The sequence below is a fragment of the Sprattus sprattus genome (assembly GCF_963457725.1).
Source record: "Sprattus sprattus genome assembly, chromosome: 5".
NCBI classification, from domain to species: domain Eukaryota; kingdom Metazoa; phylum Chordata; class Actinopteri; order Clupeiformes; family Clupeidae; genus Sprattus; species Sprattus sprattus.
Genome location: NC_137924.1, coordinates 34426831 through 34451359, shown reverse-complemented (window position 1 = coordinate 34451359; position 24529 = coordinate 34426831). Strand labels below are relative to the sequence as shown.

Below are 24529 nucleotides of genomic sequence, written 5' to 3'. Positions count from 1 at the left end.
TTCTCAGTATAGCTCTCAGCATAGCACAATTGTGATTTTTTTGTAAAAATGTTTGACCTATTGGGTAAAGGATTGTTGATTTATCAAAAAAATCATGCGAGTTTGGTCTCATCATTTTACTCACTTGAAATAGAACACAGAAATAGAGCCTTATTGGCATGTGCTGTGGTTATAGGAATTTTGGGCAATCACAGAAGATTGTAGTGGTAACACTCATTGATGATTGCAATAATTTACACTTGCTAGATGGCCATAGAAACTGGAAAAGGTATTCAATCAGCATGAGGCCATTATTAGAGATACATTTTAACCACAATGAATAAGGGTTGACAGTTATTTCAATGCAATTCCAATGCAATTAGAACGCTTCGCAACTAATTGGAATTAACCCACTTCTACAGCCGTTGTTTATCTGACAAAGACTACAACAGAATTCATGTCTGCCAGCCTCACTTGCCTCAGCTCTTACTCCGTACACTGAACATGGCATAAGCACATCCCCACCTCATATCAACCCACTTACAGATGGCTTCACAAGTGTGCTTCGCTCAGCCCTTGACACTGTTGCACTACTGAAAAAGAGAATAATAAAACAGAAAAGACTCGCCACTGACCAGAATTGTGCACTTACACAAATGACTCGGAAACTAACAAAAATGGTACTTTACCAAACTTGAGGTATTCCACCTAGCATGGAAGGATAGCCTTGTAAGCTATAAAATAACACTTTCTGATGCAAAATCAGCTTACTATTACTCATTGATTGAAAATAATAAAAACAACTTAACAACTTCCTCTTTTACACTGCAGGCTTCTATTTAACCTGCCACCCTTGTTCCTCAGCAACATATCCATTAAGTAGGCTAAATTAAGTAGGCCTTCACCTACCCACCCCCTCCACACTGTCATACACTTACTCCTTACTAGCATTGTCCTACATGTAAATAATTGCCACTGACAGTTTTCTGTTCCATTACTCTACTTACCGTTGTAATAGTAACCTTACAAGCACACTGTATACCCACTAAGCTGTTTTACGATATACCTGAATGCTCTCTCCCCACCTTATCCTCTATCAATTTTGTATGCATCATGTATATAGCATGTTATGTTTGTGTTTTGTGTACATTTACGACATGTATGCTAGCATGCTCCTCCTGATTGGTGTATAATATGATCTGCCATGTTCCTGATTGTCTCCCCTCCTCTTCAGCCACAAGACCCCCTTTTTTCTATCTCTACCCAGCCAGCTGCAAACAGATGGGCCCCAACTTATGTGCTGTACTGCCGTTTTGCATAAGGTATCTTTCTGATTAACAGGGAGTTTATCCTTGCCCCTGTCGCCATTGTGCTTGCTCTAAGGGGGATCAGGCACTGGGCTCTGTAAAGCGCCTTGAGACAATTTTATTGTTTTAGTGCTATATAAATAAAATAAAATTAAATCCAAAATAAATGAGTGAACTTCTGCTTCAAACGTCCGTGGTCATGACCTAGTTCGCAAATATCGTATATTGCGAAGCTCTAGAACTTAAACCTATAGATATATTCAAAACCCCACAGACTCGATTATGTTTTCCATTCACACACGTTAACAGGACTTGATCTTAAACTTGAAACCCAGGTTAGTATCAAATAAATAAGGATTCTTACTTACATGCTACTGCTTACCCATTACATTATATCATAAGTCTCTCACCATTTATGTGTTTACATTATCATTGTTTAGTAATTTTAAAGATTATGACCGATTACATTTTTGCTCTTGTAATCTGTAAACAGTGCTGGATAACATTTGTACAACATAAGTGAATTTACCTGACTCTGATTACAATTATGAAATCAAGAAGCACTCAAAGTTCATTTAAATTTCTAAATTAAATGAATCCAAAAACATTACATTTCCTTGGGCATATTGCTCCAGCTTAGAGTCTGAATCCTGTGAAAACTGTTGCAAGTGTTGAGAAAATAGGTCTAAACATAAATTCACAGGTTAAAGGATTTATTGTGTGCCTCATGTAAGCCATATGATACATGTTTAAAACAAACCGTAAAAATATAAAACAGACTTTGACAACCGTCATATGTGCCTTAACAGCGTTGAAATGAAAAGAAAATGAATCTTTTGACAGTTATAGTCTCTTTCATCAGGGCCCTGTAGAACAGTTTTAAAAGATACTAGAAAGATGAAACGACTTTTGCTAAAAGGAAAACTGTGTTCCTGCCACACTCGCCATCCTCAAACGCGGACAAAACAAAACTCTGAACCAATGGATATTTAGAAAACGTGGCAAACGGAATGCGGAGACTGGGGCAGGTCCACAGCGGCATCCTCACTCCCCCTTGGTGACCAGATCCTCAATGTACGCGTCCAACTCATCGTCGCTGCTGATTTCAATGTCCTTAAGGAAGGAAATCAAAAGAAATTCAGATTTTGTTGCAAAATACTCAGAGGTCAGTCCCACAGTTTTCTTTAATACCAGAACACATTCCTTCATTACAAGGGTAAGATAAGCTCTGACATTTAACCTTCAACTACAACACTGCTAGATTTTACATGTGGCAAAGGAATGTGAACATTGGGTCTTAACAGAATCCTCATCTTTACAACTCATTATTGATTATTTCAGGTAGCTAGGGTTCTGGTGGGTTTTGAAGCAGGTAGAGGTGAACAGCACATGTTAGCACAATCTTGTATGAGCGAGCGCTTGCGATACACACCTCCTGGACCTTCTGCAGCAGAGCCACGATGTTGGTGCGTAGCTTACGCAGCTTCTCCTCGGTCTCCACTAGCCGCGCCTCGGCCCCGCTGCTCTTCTCCTCGATGGCTTTGGCCCGGGACTCCGCCCGGCTCTGGTACGAGTTGCACAGGCTCTGCAGGCCCGATTCATACTGTTGGAAATACTCTTTCTGCAGAGGACAGCACACACACAACACAAGGGCATTTAAAATGACCACCTTATGCTTGGGTGGTGTGTGTGTGGAAGCAAAGATGGGTGGTTGCAGTGGAATGTTGGTAAGGGGTGTGCATAGATGTGCTTATTCTGTGTGACCGATCCATACTCACAATGGGGAAAGCCACAAGGTCTTCAGCCGCCATGTTGGTCAACGAATCCTTTGGAATTCGGAAATCAGGCGGAAAAAAATACCGAAGCAACGTCCTGTACAATGAGAAGGGGGGAAATCAAGCACATACATGAGCACAGAGGAAGGCCCACAGTAGGAGCATGTGGTCTGCGTGGACGTGCACCCACCTCATCATACCGACTAGGCTCTCGGAGGTCTCCTTACTGGGCCCACTCTGGGTGGTGTCTGGCTCCGCTGCCGTGGGAGGAGTCACTGAGCGCACCGGACCCTGATTGGTGTCTGGGCTTTGAGATTCCGGAGAAGCAGGGCGCATGAGACGCACGTCATCCCCCCCTTTAAATACCCTGATGTACAAAAAAAAGATTTATTTTACCATCCCTGCCCAAAACAGTGTGACAGAGTGTGTGTATACACGTCTGAGTGTGCTTGCACGTCTCTGTGTGTGTGTGTGTGTGTGTGTGTGTGTGTGTGTGTGTGTGTGTGTGTGTTAGTATTCTTACCATCTGTCTTTAGGTGTGTTGATGGGCACATAGTCAAACTTCACCTTCCAGCGAACATTGGCTTTCCCAGTCTCTACAGCTGTTACACGGCCAGTGAACCACTCTCCATTCACCTTGGCCTCAACAAGCATACCTTTATCTAAAACACAAACCAAATACACACACAGGGAAATGCGTGTTTTACACACACAAATAAACATATACACTACCGTTCAAAAGTTTGGGGTCAGCCAGACAATTTCATGTTTTCCATGAAAACTCACACTTGTATTAATCAAATGAGTTGCAAAATGAATAGAGAATATAGTCAAGACATCGACAAGGTTGGAAATAATGAATTTTATTTGAAATATTAATTTTGTTCTTAAAACTTTGCTTTCGTCAAAAAAGGCTCCATTTGCAGCAATTACAGAATTGGAGACCTTTGGCATTCTAGCTGTCCATTTGTTGAGGTTATCTGTAGGAATTTCACCCCACGCTTCCTGAAGCACCTCCCACAAATTGGATTGGCTTAATGGGCACTTGTTGTGTACCATACGGCCAAGCTGCTCCCACAACAGCTCAATGGGGTTGAGATCCGGTGACTGCGCTGGCCACTCCATTACAGACAGCATACAAGCTGCCTGCTTCTTCCCTATATAGTTCTTGCATAATTTGGAGGTGCGCTTTGGGTCATTGTCCTGTAGGAGGAAATTGGCTCCAATCAAGCGCTGTCCACAGGGTATGGCATGGCGTTGCAAAATGGAGTGATAGCCTTCCCTATTCAAAATCCCTTTTACCTTGTACAAATCTCCCACTTTACCAGCACCAAAGCAGCCCCAGACCATCACATTACCTCCACCATGCTTGACAGATGGCGTCAGGCACTCTTCCAGCATCTTTTCACTTGTTCTGCGTCTAACAAATGTTCTTCTGTATGATCCAAACGCCTCAAACTTTAAATTCGTCCAGAACACTTTTTTCCAATCTTCCTCTGTGTTCTTTTGCCCATATCAATCTTTTCTTTTTATTGGCCAGTCTCAGATATAGCTTTTTCTTTGCCACTCTGCCTATAAGGCCAGCATCCCAGTCGCCTCTCCACTGTAGAAGGTGACACTAGCGTTTTGCGGGTACCATTTAAAAAGCTGCCAGTTGAGGACCTGTGAGGTGTCTTTTTCTTAATCTAGACACTCTAATATACTTTTCTTTCTACTCTGGTTAGAGCCCGTTTCTGCTGTTCTATGAAGAGAGTAGTACACACCGTTGCAGGAAAAGTTCAGTTTCTTCGCAATTTCTCACATGGAATAGCCTTCATTTCTAAGAACAAGAATGGACTGGCAAGTTTCACATGAAAGTTATCTTTTTCGAGCCATTTTGATAGTATAACGGAACCCACAAATGTGATGCTCCAGATACTCAACTTGCTCAAATGAAGGCCAGTTTTATAGCTTCTCTCACCCGCAAAACAGTTTTCAGCTGTGCTAACATAATTGCACAAGGGTTTTCAAGGGTTTTCAAGGGTTTTCTAGTCATCCATGAGTCTTCTAAGGCCATTAGCAAACCCAATGTACCATTAGAACACCGGAGTGATAGTTGCTGAAAATGGGCCTCTATACACCTACCGTAAATCCTCAAATAAAGGCCGGGATTCAATTAGAAGCCGGGCTCCAGATAGTAGCCGGGGTCGAGGTCCATACGGACAAATAAAGGCCGGGCCCCAAATACAAACCGGCCGGGGGTAAAATAAAGTATCCTATATTACTGTAGCCTACCAGCATCAGTCCGTCGGCTCAAAGTAAACATCACAATTTAATTGAATGCATTTCACAAATACATGTTCTCCTCATGTTTAATATTATATTATATAATATTGTTGGCTAATTTCATGGGCTGTTTGCAATAAAAAAAGAAATACGTCGTAGGACTACTAGGCGAATTTGTTATTGTTCATTAAGGCGCGTCTGGCAATTTGTTATGGTTTAGCCTAAATGCACGTATCGTATAGCCTACTGTTGTTTAACTGTAACCTTTTAGTTGGCTAGGTTACTTTTTCCAGAAGGGATCATAAAGCAGTAGTAGACTTACGTAACTTTGATATTAAATTCAAAGAGATGGTGTATGCTGATTGCTGAAGAACATATTGGAGAAAAAGCAGCAAAGAAATTTGACATTGACCCGAGACGAATGCGAGGCTACGACTAGCAGGTGGAGGTAGAAAGAAAGTTAGGCTGCATATCAAACCAGCTCTTTGAATAATTTTTTTCAGTCCGCGATAAGCTTAATAGAGTGTCTAGAAAAATGATTAAAATCAAGGCTTTGGAAATCTTTTCCTCCGTGACTGACAGTGGAGACCATAACTCTGATGTTTATTTTTACGTTGACACCGCACATAAAGCGCTACGCGATGTGCAGGCAGTGTTGAATGCATATGTAATGAATTATGCCCATTATTTAAATAATACAATTCTATAACAGAAGATAAGTAAGAAATAAAGGCCTGCCCCTAATACAAGCCTGCCCCAAATAAAGGCCAGTGCGCTGTGCAGCCTAAGTAAATACAAGCCCCGGCCACAATTTGAGGATTTACGGTATGTAGATATTTAATTAAAAACCAGATATTTCCACCTAGAATAGTCATTTGCCACATTAACAATGTATAGAGTGTATTTCTGACTAATTTAATGTCATCTTCTTTGAAAAAAACAGTGCTTTTCTTTGAAAAATAAGGACATTTCTAAGTGTCTCCAAACTTTTGAACGGTAGTGTATACATAAACATATGTAAACAGATTGCACATAGAAGCCCAATACAGCATTATATTATCACTACCATTTCATGCTTAAAATCACTCTCTTCTTCGTATGATTTTCAATACAGTCAAAAATGCAAAAATGTACAGTGCATGATGGCTACCACAGTTTTGCCCAAAATGAGGTTGTTTCTGCCCTACAGCTCTCCTAACTAATCAATTAAATATGACTAGACATGGCATCCTATGTGTTGGCATCCACCCATGTCATCGTGGGCAACGTTAGCTGGATCTATGGAAGAAGGGCCCTTATTTCCTATCTATGCATTATTCGAGGGAGTATTTTAACCCAGCTAGACTTGCCTCAGAAGAGTAATGGCATTTAAGACACACAGTGCTGTAGTAAGCTATACAATGCTACACAATTCAGCTTTTACTTCTTAAGAAAAAAAAAATCCCCAACTACAGTTATATATCATTATACCCCAGTGACATGCCAGGAAGGTACAACGGTATGAAAAAATGAGTACATATTGAATACTCAACCCGTATGCAATATTTCTCAAGTTCTTAAGACTATCTAAGGAAAATAATGCAACTCCATTAAGCATTCATACCTTTCTGAGCATCTTTCACGCTGCTTTTCACATCTTCCTCTGCAAGGCTGCTGTTGACCTGGACAATACAGTGCACATCCATTCAAGTTATTCTCTAGAGGGCAGCGCTCACATTCATTAAGCCTTTCCAGTCATTTTACACATTCATCTCAAACAGAGTGGAATGAATGTGTGCTGAACATGATCTGTGCCCCTAATAACCCACATGGATCACAGTGCTGCCCCACTTTCCTGTGACAACCAGGCAGAACCTCAGTTATGGTTATACAGGCTTGGTTTTGTGGTTGAGTTTGGAATTTATCAAAAAAGATACAGGTGATATATTTATGTGTGTGTTTGTGTGTGTGTGAGAGAGAGAGTTGGTTTTACCTCCATTTCACTGCTTCCTTCTTTGCTCTGTATTTTCTTGTTCTCTACAGCTTTGGTTCCTCTTTGTGCTGGAGCAGCCATTTTGGTCTTCTTCACAACTGGCTCTTCCTCTTCTTCATCCTCCTCCTCCTCATTTTCTTCTTCTTCTTCCTCCTCCTCTTCTTCTTCTTCCTCCTCCTCCTCTTCCTCCTCATCGTCTTCTTCTTCTTCTTCCTCCTGCTGCTTTATTCTATTCTTCTGTGCTGCCCCTCGTTTCGGTGCTGTTCTTACCGGGGTTCTGCTGGGGGACTTGATGGGGGCTGATGATGACTGATGTGGAAAAACAACAGCAAAACTCAGGTTCTCTGCTTACCAGAAATCACTCACTGCTTCCTATGTGTGCAACTGTAACGTGAAACTCAATAAATGATTCCAATAGATCTAGATTCTGATGAATGAATCAAGTAACGTCTGAAATCCATCTATTCCCATAGCCAGTGACAGTTCCATTTACCAACTTTTACTTTTAATATATAAAAACGCTAAACATGAGCAGGTATTTATATTTAAAGCACAAATTAGCATCAGTTTTTAGATGCCAGTTTCACAGCAATCTAACTTCAGACAAGCTTAGCAAACTGCCAAGACAGGTACTGAACGTACCAAAAACATTGACCACATGAATGTTGTGTACATCTACCACTCTACCCCCACCCCCCTTCCTATCTCTTCACTCGAGCAGATTGGCTCCCCCTTATGTGCTGTGGTTCTGCTTAATGCCTTGGGACAATTTGATTATTTCACTGTCGCTATATAAATAAAATAAATGTAATTGAATAACATTTTCATTCAAAAGTAATTCAAACTGAATTTAGGGTTGCATTGCTACTTTGCATATTGCATAACCAACTGAAAAATGCATTCTCAAATAGTATTTTCGAATTGCACATTAAATTGCCAATTGCAAAATCCTACTAGCCGCGGACTCAGCAAGTTGACCAAAGAAGTGACCAGTTCCTCCGGTCTGTCCTGCAGAGCAACAACTGCATTGGAAATCAGACCAACAGCCCTTTCAAACTGGCTCATCCATGAACTCTCAAGCCTGGCTCAACAAATACGGAATAGCCAGCACGCCCCTTTTCCCCTCAAGGACTGGTGACGCTAATATAATAACTTGGCATTTACAGCTTCCGTAGTTAATCGCTACACGGCTAAGCATAAAACGGTTTCAATTTGTCAAAATGGACATTAGGTTTGATTAGTTTTGTTCACTGAACATAACTGCTGAGGTATATTTTCATGGCCAGGTTATTAGGTTGTTGGCTTTGTCACCCCACACAAGAGTTCATGTTAGTTATACTCCCATAGACATAGGGTCTTCTATGCATTACTAACCATTTCCTCCTCTAAACTTGGCACCGTAATCATAGATTCCATATATGTTGGCCTTAAACATGGCTACACACACGGAGAGAAATCTCAAACTTCACCGTAATCATACATATTCCACATATGTTGGCCTTAAACATGGCCACACACACAGAAATCTCAAACGTCACTGTAATCATACAGATTCCACATATGTTGGCCTTAAACATGGCCGCACACACACACACACACACACACACACACACACACACACACACACACACACACACACACACAGAAATCTCAAACGTCACCTTAATCATACAGATTCCACATATGTTGGCTTAAACATGGCCACACACACAGAGAAATCTCAAACTTCGCGCCTCACACAGGCTGCTTTGTGCGCGCACACATTCACGCGGAACTACCGAGATGAACAAAGAAACACATACATTCTTTCTGGCGCGCCCCCTACAGCAGACACTTGAGCACACACAGTCTCTCACTCTCACACACACACACACACACACATACACACAAACAGACACACACAGACACACAGACACATATATCCTCCTTAAGCTTGTTATTTGGGACATCTAGTTAGATTACATACTGTGTGTGTACTTCTGATAATTCTGTGAATAAATGCTTTTGATTGTATATGCCGGTGTATTTAATGTTGCCAACCTCTTTTATTCAGAACTCCCAAGCCTTTAATAGCTATTGATAGGGTAAATTGTGGTTGTAGTTATTTATTTAATTACCAATCAGAGTTTCCAACTGATTAGTATATGTTCTTAGTAGTTAGTATATTCGTTTAAATACCCATGAGACTGATTTGTGACTGATCTTTATTTTGTGTGTTCTACTTCTAATTGAGCTGCTATTGTGTTGAATAGTTGATGCCTATCCAATCGGGTGAGATCACCAACATTTTATTGGCGCTGTTGTCAGGATAGTACCAATCTTACCTTTGTGGCCTTGGTGAGGTGAGTATTAATATTAATGCAGAATTGTACCCACATTATTTTTGTGCCCGTCCAGAAAAGGTACCTTACATGAATTGGTGCCGTCCGACTGAGAATGGTCCCTATTGTACCTACATGACTCTGGTTATGGGGCTGGTATGAATTAGACCTTCAGTTTAAAGGAGAGCCTGACATTGGATGCCTGAATTTGCTGCTCGGTGGCGTTACCCAAGATGGCTGCCGAGGGGCAAGACCCCCTATAAGGACTTGGGTAAAGTGTACTTGCAGGAAAAGCCTGGGCAGTATTAATGATCAGAGATCGGTGTGTTCTCTTACCGCAGCTACCCGTGTGGGCCTCCGAGAGGCTGCTCTGGAGGATGGGCTGGGGGTAGGGGCAATGGGTTTAGGTGAAGGCCTAGCAGCAGCCCTTGGGGATGATTTGGCTGGTGACGGCGGTGGTGGAGATGGCTTGGTTCTCGCTGGAGGCGCGGGTACCCGTGTTGGCCGATGTGGTGGGGACGGCTTGGCTGCTGCAGGTTTTTTGACCACAGTCGGAAGTGGCGGTGAGCGAGGGCGGGCAGAGACAGTGCGCTGAGATGAACGAGTCGCCTAGAAAAAGACACAAGATGGAGAGCAATTAAATGCCTATACACTCCTGAGAAAGGGCACCTTTCAACAGAGTTATAAAAGAAGGAAAATTCTTTCTTGGGGAAATACCAAAGAATGTTACTCAGATCTGCCAATGGGCAGTTGAGCTATAACTTTATTAAAACAACTTCAGGTTAGCTGAAGACAGCGGCTTTAAATCCCTGAAGGGGACTTGTTTCCTTATTAAGTTGTGTATCTCAATGAATCAGGCAAGAGAAAGAAAGAGAGTGTGTTTGTGTGTGTGTGTGTGTGTGTGTGTGCGCATATAGGGTACCTGTGCATTGCGCTCTTCTGCGGACTTCATGCTGACCTGTAGAGGGAGTTGTCTCACATCGGCTGCAGACTTTACTGTGGAGGTTTTCTGAAGAGAGGAAAGAGAAGCCAAACATCAGACAGCCATCTTTGTTTTCAAGTCAATTTCAGTCTGACAGTTCAATAACCCAAAGCACTGACCCATTTCACATGCACATTTGCATAACAACTGCACCACACCACAAGGCACAACTATTGACTTTTATCAGCATTCATTCCATGACTTCATGCAACTGGAGAAATCTCTCATATTCTCAATCACAATCAGCACTGGTTATAGTTCCCACCCATTTTCATTGACAACATTCCAAAACATTTTAAGGACCTGTAATAAAATCTCCATGACCTTTGACAACCTACAACTACATAAAACTGCAGTTTACAGCACTGAACGGGCCTTATTACTGAACGAAAATGAAGCAACCTTTTCCAATGCTTTTCTTTTAGACTATTGTCTATTGAGGTGGAAACTGTATCACTCTGCAGAAATTTGCACAACAAAACATTATACATGGAAGCGTACAATAACACATATTTCATTAGACCTTTAAACAACAAAATCTAATTTAATGACTTTTACAAAACTTTCAATGGATTTGCTGAATTACATGACTTTTCAGGTCCTGAAAAACAGTATTTTAAAATTCCAAGACTTTTCCAGGACTTCCAAGAGCATGGGAACCCTGCCAACAGTCACACTGCTCCAGACAGAGAAAGACCAGACCTGTAAAGACTCCAGTTTCTCTTGTTGCTGACGAATCTTTTCAGACAGCTCTTTCTGTTTTTCTTCAGCACTCTTCACGTCCTTCCTCAGGATACCGACCGGCAGATTTTGCTTCTGCTCAATTGCATCGCACCTGAGGACATACGTACAGTGCAGAACACAAATGTAGTTCATTCTATGGTTTACACATTTTTAAAGATTGCCAACACTGAAGGGTGGCCTACTCTCACTCATGAGTGCTTTAGTGAAGTTATAACACTAGATTATTCATAGTCTCTCCTTTTTTCCCTTCCATATTATGTCCACACTAAGTGCTGCTGTTATTGGCCCAGAGTCCTGTGGTGTTCTCTCTGCCAGTTGTGTGGTTACCTGTCTTGTGTGCCATCAGGGTTCATGAGGCACACCCAACTGTCTGGGTAACGCTTATCCACCGCGTCCATCTGGAACGGCAGCATCCGCCACTTCAGACACTTATCTGCAGCACAGAGCATTCTGGGTAAGCTTTTGCCATGACTGCATACACCATAAGAGCACCGTTTTGAGTGTGCGTCTGTCAGCTCACCGCACTGGATGGTGACTGGAATCTCCATGGCTCGGCGTCTTCTGTAGCGCATGTCGGTGGACGGGAGTGCGTTCCAGTTAGCCGAGAGGTAGCCAAACTCATCCCAGAACTTCACAATGCCCTTCTGAGCTGTCCAGGACCAAAAGCGATACATTTAAATCAACAGACCCATTACAGAGGGGGTTGGCAGAGCTGTGGTTCAGTGGCAGGCTGTGGGCTTAGTGCTGAAGATCATTACAGATCTGCTGATTGCTTGAACTCAACCTCTAGTCAGATACAAAGTTGGACAGCTCCAACACAAAGGCACCATTTCCAAGTCTGCGTTAGCAGTACTATTTTACACTTATATGTCTATGTGGTAGACATTTTGGTTTAGTGCGTTGACTGACTGATTAGGTCTGATGAAGTTCTTTCTCATCATGAAAAGACAAATGTAGTTATTAACATTGCGGATCACCAATTGAATAATTCATTTAATGTATTCATTCCATCTGTATCATGCTGTTAAAAAGCAGATGAGTCTTACCTATAGAAATGTCCTTCCAGTACTGAGCGAGATGTTCTCCCATGGCTCTCAAGAGCTGCCTGTACTCCTTGGCGTCTGCGAAATCTTGCTTGTTGTGGGTTGGCTCCAAAACCAGATAGGGCACATCCACAACACCAACTACACCCCCACACGCCCTAGAACAGCCCAATGAGCATTGAGTTCATCACAAAAATATTTCCGTAAATAAGTGACACCCTGGATAAATATCATAGTCTCACTCGCTAAAGAAACAGACAACCATGGACACGCCGGCGACTTATATTAATTCAATAGACTCTAGTAAGAGACAGAGACATCAAACCGATCCTGACAAAATGTTCAGAGCCAGGGCATGTTGATAGCATTATTCTGTTGGCATTCTTAGCAGGGTTTTATTTAAAATGTTGAGTATACAGCCCATACTCACATGCCTCCTTCAAGCTGTGGTCCGGTCTTTTCGTACATTTTGATGAGGCGACTGCAGTTGTACACAAACATGCCGTCCTGGTCTCGTCTCTCTATGTTCACCCCGAAGATAAAGTTGAGCTCTTTGGGCTCCTTCAGGGCTCTTGGAAGAACACAAATATCAAAAGGGAAGTCAGCTGCATGTATATACAGAGTGGACAGATATGGATTGAGGAATGTGGAATGTGATGCCAAACCCTTTGGGTTCAGTTAGAATATATAATTCACGAGAGTCTGTGGGAGCTTACGGATAAATAGCATGTAACTTTATGAGTAAGAATGAAATGTAATGGAAACCTATGTGCTGCCTCAATGAAAGCCTGTTAAAGACAATGAGTGCAAGGCAAAGTTCCTGTCATATTCAAAAGCGTTTACCTAGGCATTGACAGCCAACACTAGGACAAGGAATTGAGATCTGATCACTTATTGCCAATATTGCTATGCCTGTTTTTTCAGCGCTCTTTGCTTGAGGGGTTAAACTGCTCTACTTTTCTCTGTCGACATGGTTTGAGATGAGATTGTTAGCTTGCCAAAACATGAACCAATGGAAATTGGAAACTTGAAACATCCATCATTGCTATGGTGATATATCAATCATGAAAAAAACAATGAAAGTATATATGGCATGTGCTACAACTACATTATATTATGCTGGTGACATAGGGTTTATGTACAGTGTCATCACAAACAATAGTTTATCTTTTAATTGAAAAGTAGAGTAAAAGTAAATATTGTACACAATGATGGAAGACATTCCTGGGTGAATAGAGGTACCTCTGTTTGGATGCGTGGATGGCTCGCTTTGTGTTGGCCTCTGAACGAATGCCTTCAGCTGTGTCTTGGGCTTTGCGTAACGTTGCCTACAGGAAATAAAACAAGAACACGTCAATGAATCCTAACAGTGCTATTGTCCCTGGCTCTTCTCTAAGCACTCGGACTAGGAGGGTGATGAGCGTGTAATTACTCTGGCTTCTCTGGACAGGTCGTTTCCCAGCTTGGTCTCCAGGGCCCGGGCTTTACTTTCTGCCTCCCTGGCCTTCTCCTCAGCTGGGGGAGAGAGGGATCATTAAAAACATAAGAACTGTATTGAACACATTTATGTGCTACCATCCATACAATGCATATTTTGGGTCAAATGTGGCTAATTCAGACCTTGTCTTCAACAATCAAAGACTGCTAATACAGTCATCCTACAAAGAATGATGTTATTTGTAATGTGGTTTGCGACCAATGGTCTCATGAATGCTCAGTTAAGACTTGCTTGAAGCAGATATTTGTACATATTACAATTACTGTTGTCTTACTGCAAGTATTAACCAGGAAACCATCATTCAAATTGATTGGTGAAATGTTATGTGATAACACTTCCTGTGCAGTTCTATTTTTAGAGCCAAGACCAAACGGCAATTATATACCATTTAGACAGGATGTGCTGTGTTCAGTGACGCACCCTCAGGTCTATATATTTAAGACATCAGATTCATCAGAAAAACCAGGGGCACCATCTCAAAACTGAAATGGTCCCATTCCCCCGAGTCAATGTATTGTTTACGTTTAATCAAGGTCATCCTAAACTGAGCACTATCTACCCGCTCCTATGGAGCACTTGTCACAAGTGCACACACTTTAATGCACAATCATTTTGCACAGAAATACTACATGACAATACAATAAATACCAAATATATGCCCAAGACCACTCATTTGGTACAACAGATTCACCATTAAGATGTTGTGAGATTGTCACTGGGAGAAAAACTGAAAAGTGTGACAACACGCTGTAAAGACTGTAGGCACTAAAAGAATAAAATAGTAAGTGTTCAAAGTTTAGCTGCTAATAGACGCACAAATATATCTGAATGGCAATAATGGATGAGATAAGAAATCTTGAAAAAGACATGACCATGTTGACATGTTTTCCAAAAACGTATGAAGCCTGCTAATGGATTTAAGTAAAAAAAGAATAATTACATTTTTACCGACCAAGGGAAGTGTTATGTCATTGATTGTTAAAGTGGTGGATGGTGCCCTTGGGAATCCTTTCATGTCTTTTAAAATTCTACAGGAAGGTTAACAGAGAGGGAAAGGACCTACCAATTTTCGCGAGATGATCAGCCTTCTTGACCTCCTGCTCTGCACGGGTCTTGAAACGTGTTGATGTATATTTGTACACTCTACAGCCCCAATAAACATATAACATACAGAATGATGTGTGACCATCTGATCAAGGCATCAATAGATATGTTGGCATATGCATAGTAGCATGAGAGTATGTGTGTGCATGTACCTAGGGTTGTAGAGGCAGCAGGACAGCCTCTTGGTTCTGACTTTGTGCCCCTGGATGAAGATCCTCATCCTAGGGTCGATGTACAGGACAGCAGCGTACGCCCGGAAAGACCTGCGCTCAGGCTTCCTGGGGGAACACATAAACAAAAACATAAACAACATAAACAACATGGCTAAATGAGGCGACTACACAGGTCCACCACAGTTTAGCTACCGTATTTTCCGGACTATGAGGCGCACTTAAAAGCCTTTCATTTTCTAAAAAAAAAGAAATTATAATCCGGAGTGCCTTATATATGGATTCATTCTGGTTTTGCTTACTGACCTCAAAGCGATTTTGTGTGGTACACGGCGCTCTGTCATTACGGCAGCATTACGGCTACCGTATTTAATATTAACCCTCAAACTGTACATTGCTTCTGACCACTGTTGCTCTCTTTGCTGGTGGCTCGGAATTGACAACTAAGGTAATTTGCTATGGAGTAATGCTGGGAGCGTTGATCTCTATCCATTAAATAGGGAATGTATTTAACGTATGTGTAGAACCTATTTAGAATGACTGACCTTACATAAAACGGCAGTGAAAGAGCCAAGAGACTGGAGGCAAACAGTAGCTCTGCCTCAATGAGGGGGGTGTGTGAGAGCATATCAGCATGCTAACGTTATACTTATTAGCAGCGAGGCTAGCTGGCTACTATGGGTTTCAATGGATTTTGGTCTAAGCGTTAGCAGCAACCTAACAATAATGGTCGAGAGCTTCAGTTAAGACCTACAATACTCTGTAACATTTTGAGAGTTATTGTGAATACGCTAACGTTTGATTTAGCGGTATCAGACTTATTTTTTTACGTGTAACGTAGTTATAAAGTTGGACTGACTATTTTGTTTCGCTTAATATAGTCCGGTGCGCTTTATATATAATAAAAGATCGAAAATAGACCATTCATTGACAGTGCGCCTTATAATCCAGTGTGCCCTATAGTGCGGAAAATGCGGTAATCTATGTCAGACTACCACACATAGGAAGACATGATTAAGGGGAACATATCAGGTTCCAGATGGTTCTAATGAATATTTATTAGATGTGAATATAACAAAATGGCAGGAGTGGAAAGAATTATTAAGTTGTAATTTAAACAGCTGATATACGGGGACACCATCACCTCTATGTCCTATATCTGTACTTGTCTGCTGAAGTGTGAAACACAGTGGGGCAGAAGTGGAAGTCACTGCTATATTCATAAAAAGAGAGCAGAGTTAAGGACACCATACTTACACTCCCTCTGCAGGGACGCCGGCCATCAGTATATCCTGATGGTCTGTCTGGACATCCAGCTCTGTCTCGCTACTGTCCATCAACTTCAGGTTATAAATCACAACTAATGTACCTATGTGAAGAAAGCACCATGATTGGTTTATTTAGTTTGTTTAACTTTAGATACATGAAGTATTACAATACGGCAGGCATTACAATAGAGGTTCATACACATTCATAGGAATGCCTCCTGTCACTTACCACTGTTCCCCTCTATTTTCTTGAATTGATTGAAGAGTTGCTCTTCTGTTTTAAACGGCGAGTATTTGTAGATCAGTTCTGTTTCGATGGCAAACTTCTCTGGGTCTACAGTAAACGGCTGCCTCGTCTTGGCGTTCCAGCTTGGCAAAGGAACAATAACCTGAAGAAGACAATCAATATTTCATCATCATGGCAGACTGTTACTGTTCCAGATCTTCCACATCTAATGGAATCACGTCATTTGACCAAAGGTTTCTTTCAGGAGGCTATAATGAGCCTTTTTTAGTTTAGCCTCTTTAAGACCCCTTGTCAAATTCTGAGTGTGGACCAATATGGTTTTTAAGCAACCTTATATGTTAGAGGAACTCTTAGTAACTATTGCCAACTTCAGCGCTGAAAAGTGATTAAACATGGCCTATAGAAGAAGTTCTGTATTATATGAGGATAAAACCATAACAGTGAAGCACTTCCTGAGGACACTACATATACTTAGGGGTGGGAAACACAATTGATTCTTCGATTTCTCTCGATTCAGAAAAGTTCCTAAGTGTATTTCTTTTTTTAAAACATCCATTTTGTGTTGAAATGCAAGCTGCATCGATTATTGCATTGTTCATAGAAATCCATAATTGTGACAAGGAAAAGCTTTTTCTCTAATACAAAATAGAGATGGTAATTCATATGTTGATTTTTTTTTTTTTTTTTTTTTTTTTTTTTTAATTTTCTTTTTATTAAACAATAAGAACACCAATAGAACAAGTCATCAACAACATCGACAACCAAAATTACAAAAAAAAATGGAAAACAAAAAAGGGGGGAAAGAAAAACCTGCTGTCATGTCAGTTCTGTGTCAACTGCCATAGAGTCCACTTCCTCCATTTATCTGTTGATTTTCTTTAATTAGCAAACACAAAGTAGGAAGTGATTTAAGACTCTAAGCAGCAAACTCAAATGTTTTAAAAATCGACATGCATCGATAATCATTTTATCGGTTTAGAATTGATAATCGACAATCGGTTTAGAATCGATAATCGATTTAGAATCGAATCGTTGACCTCTGAATCGGAATCGAATCGTGAGGTGCAAAGAAATTCCCACCCCTATTTATACTACAACTATTCTCTTCTCAGTTCTCTCAGATGGCACAGTTCTCTCATGGCAACAAATGAATGATTAAAATGGTCTGTGTATCATACTGGATCAAACTACAGATACTAAATGAAGGGTAAAGGCAAAAACATCCGCTGAGGAGAGGTTAGAAATATCATGAATTTGAAAATTCTGTAGATACATTGAACAGACCCATCCAAAACATAATTTCAGCACTATAAGTCCAGGAAGAAATGTATACACAGTGTGCATAGAGAGCATGATGAATATCTCTTTGCTTAGCTTCATAGCACTATGTGTAAGTTGGGCATGTGAAGAAAATCAGTTCAGCTAGTGCTAGTCCTTACCTCATCTAAGCCCTCCTCCTCATGAAAGGTGCGGGACAGGAAGAGGCAGGTGAGTTTGTCCTCCTTCTTGGTGAAAAGAATGAAGTCTTTTCCCATGCGCATGGAACCCCTTCAAGCATAAGGTTATGGAATCAGGTGCATGCATACATAAGAGCAAACTAAGATACAAGCGATAACACAGAAATATTGAGTGTGAAAAACCAATTCTTACGATTTCAGGCCATTTCCATATTGGCCTATGTGCGTGGACTCCGGGAACCTCTTGCTGGATTTCCCAAATTGAATGACATGTGTAGCCTCTCCTGCAACATGCAAGGCGAGGAAAAAGTGATCACACTGCTCTTGTCCTCTCCTTCAGATGACAATGCAAACAATCTTGCTTAAAAGAACTTTCCATTTACAAGGGCAAATACTCATAACAGCAAGGCAGCATGTCAAAAGCTCACGAAACCAGGAGCCATGTATGCGGACCGTTTTATGAGGCATTAGGAAATAGCTAGTTATGTGTTGGGACGGAGCAGAAGAAGGTTAGGTTTGTACCTGGGTCCATTCCTGTTCCATCGTCTAAGAAGCACAGCATAAAGCCTCCTCTCAACTCAGGCCTCTTTTCTGAGGGGAAGGAAAGGAAGGACAGAATGGGTGAGTGAAGGGATCATTTGTCAAATCACACAATGCACTGACAAGTCTACCACAGAAAATAATAATACATATTTAAGCAGGTAGAACCTGTTTTGGCAGACATGTATGCAAGTGCCTATGCACACAACGTCTTTACAATCCAAACAAATACTATATGGAATCACGTGTTTCTTTTACCTGAATATATATCAATTCGTGTTGCATTGGCATCCCTGTATGTTGGGAACATAGAAGAATTCAAGAGTTAAATTAGAGACTAACAAATGAATGGCAGCATCATGACGAGTCCACAGATGACGTGTTATTCAAAGAGAAAACCAGACAGCATCCACATTCATTGCCCCGTGTGATGAGTGAAGTTCATCCTGTTGAATACTCTACCTTGAGTTGTCAACCAGCTCAGCCAAGGCCCCAAAGAGGAACTCATGGGTTGTTCTACAAGACAAAAACAAAGACACAGAGAGATAAACAAGGATGTTCAATTGACTCTTTATCTGTGTTTCTTTTGGGTGTGCACACCAGCTGCTACAAAACACACAGTGTACTTCAATCCACAGTTTACTTATGGCAGACTATTTGTAACATGATGTCAATGTGTGCCCGAATGGACATTGTATGACATCCTTCAAAGCCTCCAACAGACCCTGGTTTGTTATTTAGCCCAGATATAGCAAAGTGCTTTCAGCCCATCATGAATTTCAATTCATGCTTTGGTAGAGTTGAAGTTTGAAGCGAAACTGGAGATAAACACTCAAAGTTTAAGAAAACAGCGAGTACCTAGCTCAGAATTAGCATGCACACAATTAACTGTGACAATGAACTAAGCAAATAAATAAGTAGAAGAGTACAGTACTGACGTTTCAGCAGAATGCCCAAGGAAAGTTAGAAACTTACGAGTTGGTGTGCAGGTACTCAAAGGTGAGTTGGGCACGATTAAGACTGCCGTAAATGGAATAGGACATCGTTTTGGATGGTTAAGCGTCTCAATCACACTTTGATTGTTGACCTTGACTTCTCTCGTTCTGAGAGCCAAACTATCAGTTAGAGTCTCATTAGGATGGTCATGAGTTACCTACAAATGAAAAAGTAGAAAAGATATCTTCATTAGGTATGTTAAGTATTTCATGCTTTGGTTGTTTATGCTATACCCTTCTTTGTCTAGCAAAAATAAAATGTAAACAAACAAATAAATACAATATGTATATGAATTAGAAAACTATGAAATTATGTCTTAATAACACTGTAATTAGAAATGTAGAAGCTTTGCTCGATCCTTGATGCTTGATAAAACTCTGTGTCCTTTTTCAATGTTATTACATAATAACTAAGCAGGGCTACATGTGAAAAGGCCAACTTTCTACAACTGATAGACAATCTTCCAAGCAATTATCTTTCACTTTGTTTGTGTGAATATTTTTGTAAAGAAATCCATATAATTCTTTCACAAATCTCAAACTCATTTTCTACACTTTCCTCACACTTACTAAGGTAAACAGACACATATGCATCTCTGTAGAGATCATTGCCATGTTGTCAGACCCTTATTTCCCCTTATTTATTACATGTACAAGCCTGTCAGTGGCAAACACAAGAGGTTTACTCTGGCCTGCTGTCTTGCCTCATATGATTCCATCATACAGCTGTTTTGCAGTTGCCTCTTTTAGCATTCTATATAAATACTGAACCAATTTCAATCACAAATTGTCCTTAGTACAAGTGTGGACCCAAAACAGTTTTAAAACAGGGTCCAAGTTGAAAAACCACAAGGTTTCCCTTTAAGCCCAATTAAGTGAAGTTTCAAAAACTTGCTACAAGCCATCCAGAGTAGCTTGCCGAACTTTCCTTCGTTAGCATATAAGTCAAATCTATAAGCAAATCATTCTTGAATCGCCAAGCATGAGCTGATACAAAACATTTAAACTCAGGATAACTGCCTAACCTTTCCCCAATGTTTAGTGTCAACACAGAATTCCATTCAACTGAATTTGGTGCTTAACGCTTATGCCACCACTAGTAAATTAACTGAAATGCCACCTGAAAGCTATTTGCTCATTCAGTCGTATTCTAGTTTCCAATCATTGCTATTTCGTGCAGTGTTTTTGGGACTGCTAACCACACATTGTTCACAGTCCCAAAACACAGGCAAACAATTATTTTCATTTACCCTGACCTGACTGAATTATATAGGTCGATTTTTTTTTAGTTGTGCCATAATTAATATATTTCTTCCTATGGTTAACACAGCTTAGTGTTACAGACATCAATCACCCCTATTTCCACAGCTCTTCTGTTCACAAAATAGGCTTGGACCAAAACCTCAGATTTCACTTGCTGTCAATGAAAACAGATAGAGACACTACCCTCTTTGTCATGATTTTAGCTTATCACATTTGATTTGCATGCATAACAGCTGAGCTGCTTTACATGAGCATGATCAGAAGGCAAGCGTGAGTAATACTGTCATTCACATTTATCTAAAATGACTTAAAGACTATGCATTTTTAACTACTAACTATTTGCATCATTATGTGCAATCTGGGAATCAATTGAATGACTGTTGTGCTGTACGCACCTTGCTTTGGCAGCGGCGATACACACTGGATTGGATTTGAAAACTTCAAATATTGGTCAGGTTCAGGTGAGAAAATTCCTTAAGGTGAAACCTCTGAGCTCCTGAGATGGAACAAACGTTTTATTAGGTCCAAATGCCTTATACAGGGAGATGGAGCTTTCAGACAGCACAGCAGGTCCCCATATATTCCAGGGCACGTCAAATACAACTGAAAAAGATTAAGGCTCTTAAAAATGTTGGACCATGAAGAACCTATTGATATTATCCTACCAAATCATAACGGTAACACTATGGAGTTTCTGGAGCCGCCAGGTAGGGGGCTAGTTTCTGCTGGACTATTCAGTAACTTATTTGCTGTCTTGCTTTGTCTTGTGTTGCACTTACTTGATGTTTGACTGTGTTAGGAAAGTCGTTGACTCACTAGTTTGTCATAAACAAAGTAAGCAAATTTCAACAGGTTTCACTAAGTTTAGCCGCTAGCAAGACATCTCGTTGACGACGTTAGCAAGCTTGTACATTGGTGCTAGTAATAAGTGCTCTCGCTTCAGCTTGTTTGTAATGTTATTGTGATAGCTATGTTGGCTAGTACCTGGCGGCTCCAGAAACTCCATAGTGTTACTTTAAAACTGTTGTTTTCGCCAAATCCCCAAAATGACCTGTCCTCCTCTGGAAAGTTAAAACCCATTCCTCAAACTGTCCTTCAGCCGACTTTGGATCAGCACAGATACAATAAACAAATGTGCTTAACTTGAGCAACATCACTCTGAAGGTTGACACACTGACCAGAGGGTGGGTACCACCATGCCCTATACGTTGTGGACGTAACACTAACAGCAAAATAGAAACATCAATACCTGTATTACTGAATTTCAATTATATTAGGTTTTGTCCCCTTAGCGTTGCTGAGAAAATATTCGTGCTGAGACACTGACCAAGTCTGCAAATGTTGTGCCCCAACTGACTTACCTAGCGTAACACACTCCACGAAAGTAACCCTTCCCTAAGTTACTCACTATTTCACTTTTTCATTTACTCTGGCATGCCACCACTCATATGTTACGGTCTGTGATGAATCCAGATCCCTGGTATCTCTGGCCTAGAGTTTTGTAAGCACGAAGGCCAGAACTTTAGCGTGGGAAGTCCTCAACACCACACAACAGAATACAGCTCTCATCATTTGCCCTGCTTTACGTGTTGTTAAATTTAGACAACATTAATCACTGTCAAGTATGGCTGATTACCGATACAAACAAGTGTATTATAAAATGTTAGGAATCCGTTAGGCGAATAGATCTCTATCTAACCCACGTTTGCTAGTATGACCAGTCCATATCACACATTACATTAACGCTAGCTAGCTAAATTCGCTAGCTATCTAGCTAACATGCTAGCCAGCTATTATCATAAAACACCTATGTAAAGAAATGTCAGTCAAACGAACAAACTGTGATACCAATTTGCGTCGTCCGTTGGACTTTCAGAGTGTTTTCTGTCTGAAAAAGCACGGAGGCTTTTTAAAAGCAATGTCTTATGGACACAAATGTACCTCCTAAGGCCGCGAAAATTCTCCAATGCAGTTCATTTCTTCCAGGCTCCTGCGCAAAACACACGAGAACGAAAAAAATAAAACCCGCCTCCATTCCCTAAAATATCCAATAAGACTGGAACGAAATCACATATATGATTTTGATTCGACAGTAGTCGTGGCAGTTTTAAAAACGGGAAATTGTTTCCCGAAAGTGTCATTACAAACACCAATGTCTAATGAATCATGGGCCTTTGTCGGTTCAACTACTGCTATGTCACTATGTCAAGACAAGTTTTCGAGTTGTTTGTGCTCAGTAGCTATTTCAAGTAGGGAAACACATCTTTAATTTACAAACATTTACACCCCCCTGGAGGAAATTTAATTTGTTTGTGTCAAGCTTCTCTTTCACCTGCAACGCTCCCTTCAAACGTTTACAAGACATCCATCAAATGTAATTTATAGCACAGTGGTAAGCCTAATGGGTTGTTTTTCAGTGGTCTGTCAGTTGACATGGTGCCCTTTCTCTGTCAGGGTTCGTGAATTGAATTTTAAAAAATGGACACAGATAGGACAAAACCCCCAGAAACCAAGCTATAACATTGCCTGGATGTTTCTGCACTGAAATTCATGTGGTTGTATATTTCAGCATTCGCAATTCGAAGCAAGAATATTCACTTTCGTAACAAACAGTTCCAAAAATATTCCAGTTAAAATACCATCCTCGTTGTTCAGCAGATAATATTCCATCTATATTTTTCAAGCTCGCAAATTCAGTTTGCCAGTTTTAAAGGCACCCAGTGCAACTTTATGTAAACATTCAATGAAAAATAAACATTCCATTTCTAGTCTTTTTTACACGTAGTAAGCTTCAATAACTCCATACCATTACATATAGTCATTCAAGGAGCAAAGATGAGACGTCGTTGTGTGGTGAGAACTGATAGAAAATCGTAAACAACAACAATCGCCGGTGGGGAGAGGCCATTTTTCCATTGACTGGAATCCTGCTGTATTTATTGTAGGTTACAAAAAATAAAGAAAACGGCGGCGATTGTTGTTGTTATCGATTTTCTATCAGTTCTCACCACACGACGACGTCTCATCTTTGCTCCTTGAATGTCGATATGTAATGGTATGGAGTTATTGAAACTTACTACGTGTAAAAAAGACTAGAAATTGAATGTTTATTTTTAAGCCTCGAAAGTTGCACTGGGTGCCTTTAAAGGCAAGTCTGCGATTCATTTTCTCTGAAGTTTGATGATATTTGTCTATGAGCGTGAGTACTGTGTTCTGGGGAGAAGCTCTTGGTACTGACAATCAAGCCGAGCAGAGCTTGGGGTTGGTGCCATTTGTATGGTGAAGCGGTTCACCTGCTGTACATGGAGGCCTCAAAGCGCTGGCCTGTTTATTCTGTGTGCGCCTTTTGTGGCCAATTCTTAGTATTATAAACTAATTCACAATAAGAAGATGGATTACAAATGCTGGTTTCAGTGCGATTTAATTGCAGATCTTTAAGCCACAATTAGAGAAATACCACCGGCAGCAATTCTGCAGAGCTGCGTTCGCGGGCTCATATTTAAAAACATAAACAGACACTCCCATCTTCCTCAGGAGTGGTTGAACTCCTCACCCAATAAAATGACCCCCTGTAATCTAACTCCAACCAATCAGAAGGC

General features: G+C 40.8%; 1 protein-coding gene across 2 annotated transcripts; it reads right to left on the bottom strand.

The window, feature by feature from the left end:
• Positions 1 to 1988: 1988 nt before the first annotated feature.
• Positions 1989 to 22917, bottom strand: morc2 (MORC family CW-type zinc finger 2). Of its 2 annotated transcripts, XM_080838378.1 has the most exons (28): positions 22872 to 22913; positions 21326 to 21426; positions 19648 to 19825; positions 19135 to 19188; positions 18931 to 18965; positions 18655 to 18723; positions 18326 to 18416; positions 18115 to 18223; positions 16658 to 16817; positions 16418 to 16529; positions 15143 to 15268; positions 14950 to 15029; positions 13821 to 13903; positions 13631 to 13716; positions 12819 to 12959; positions 12392 to 12546; positions 11866 to 11994; positions 11673 to 11778; positions 11304 to 11436; positions 10542 to 10628; positions 9956 to 10228; positions 7299 to 7607; positions 6930 to 6987; positions 3585 to 3723; positions 3252 to 3428; positions 3065 to 3158; positions 2719 to 2907; positions 1989 to 2399 (listed from the first exon to the last, which is right to left on the bottom strand). In XM_080838378.1, exons 3-28 carry the CDS (start codon positions 19713 to 19715, stop codon positions 2331 to 2333), a joined length of 3132 nt encoding a protein of 1043 aa, XP_080694504.1. In that variant the 5' UTR covers positions 19716 to 19825; positions 21326 to 21426; positions 22872 to 22913; the 3' UTR covers positions 1989 to 2330. The 2 variants fall into 2 exon arrangements, with proteins under 2 accessions (XP_080694504.1, XP_080694505.1); XM_080838379.1 differs by lacking the exon at positions 21326 to 21426 and having other exon boundaries at positions 22872 to 22917.
• Positions 22918 to 24529: the final 1612 nt, after the last annotated feature.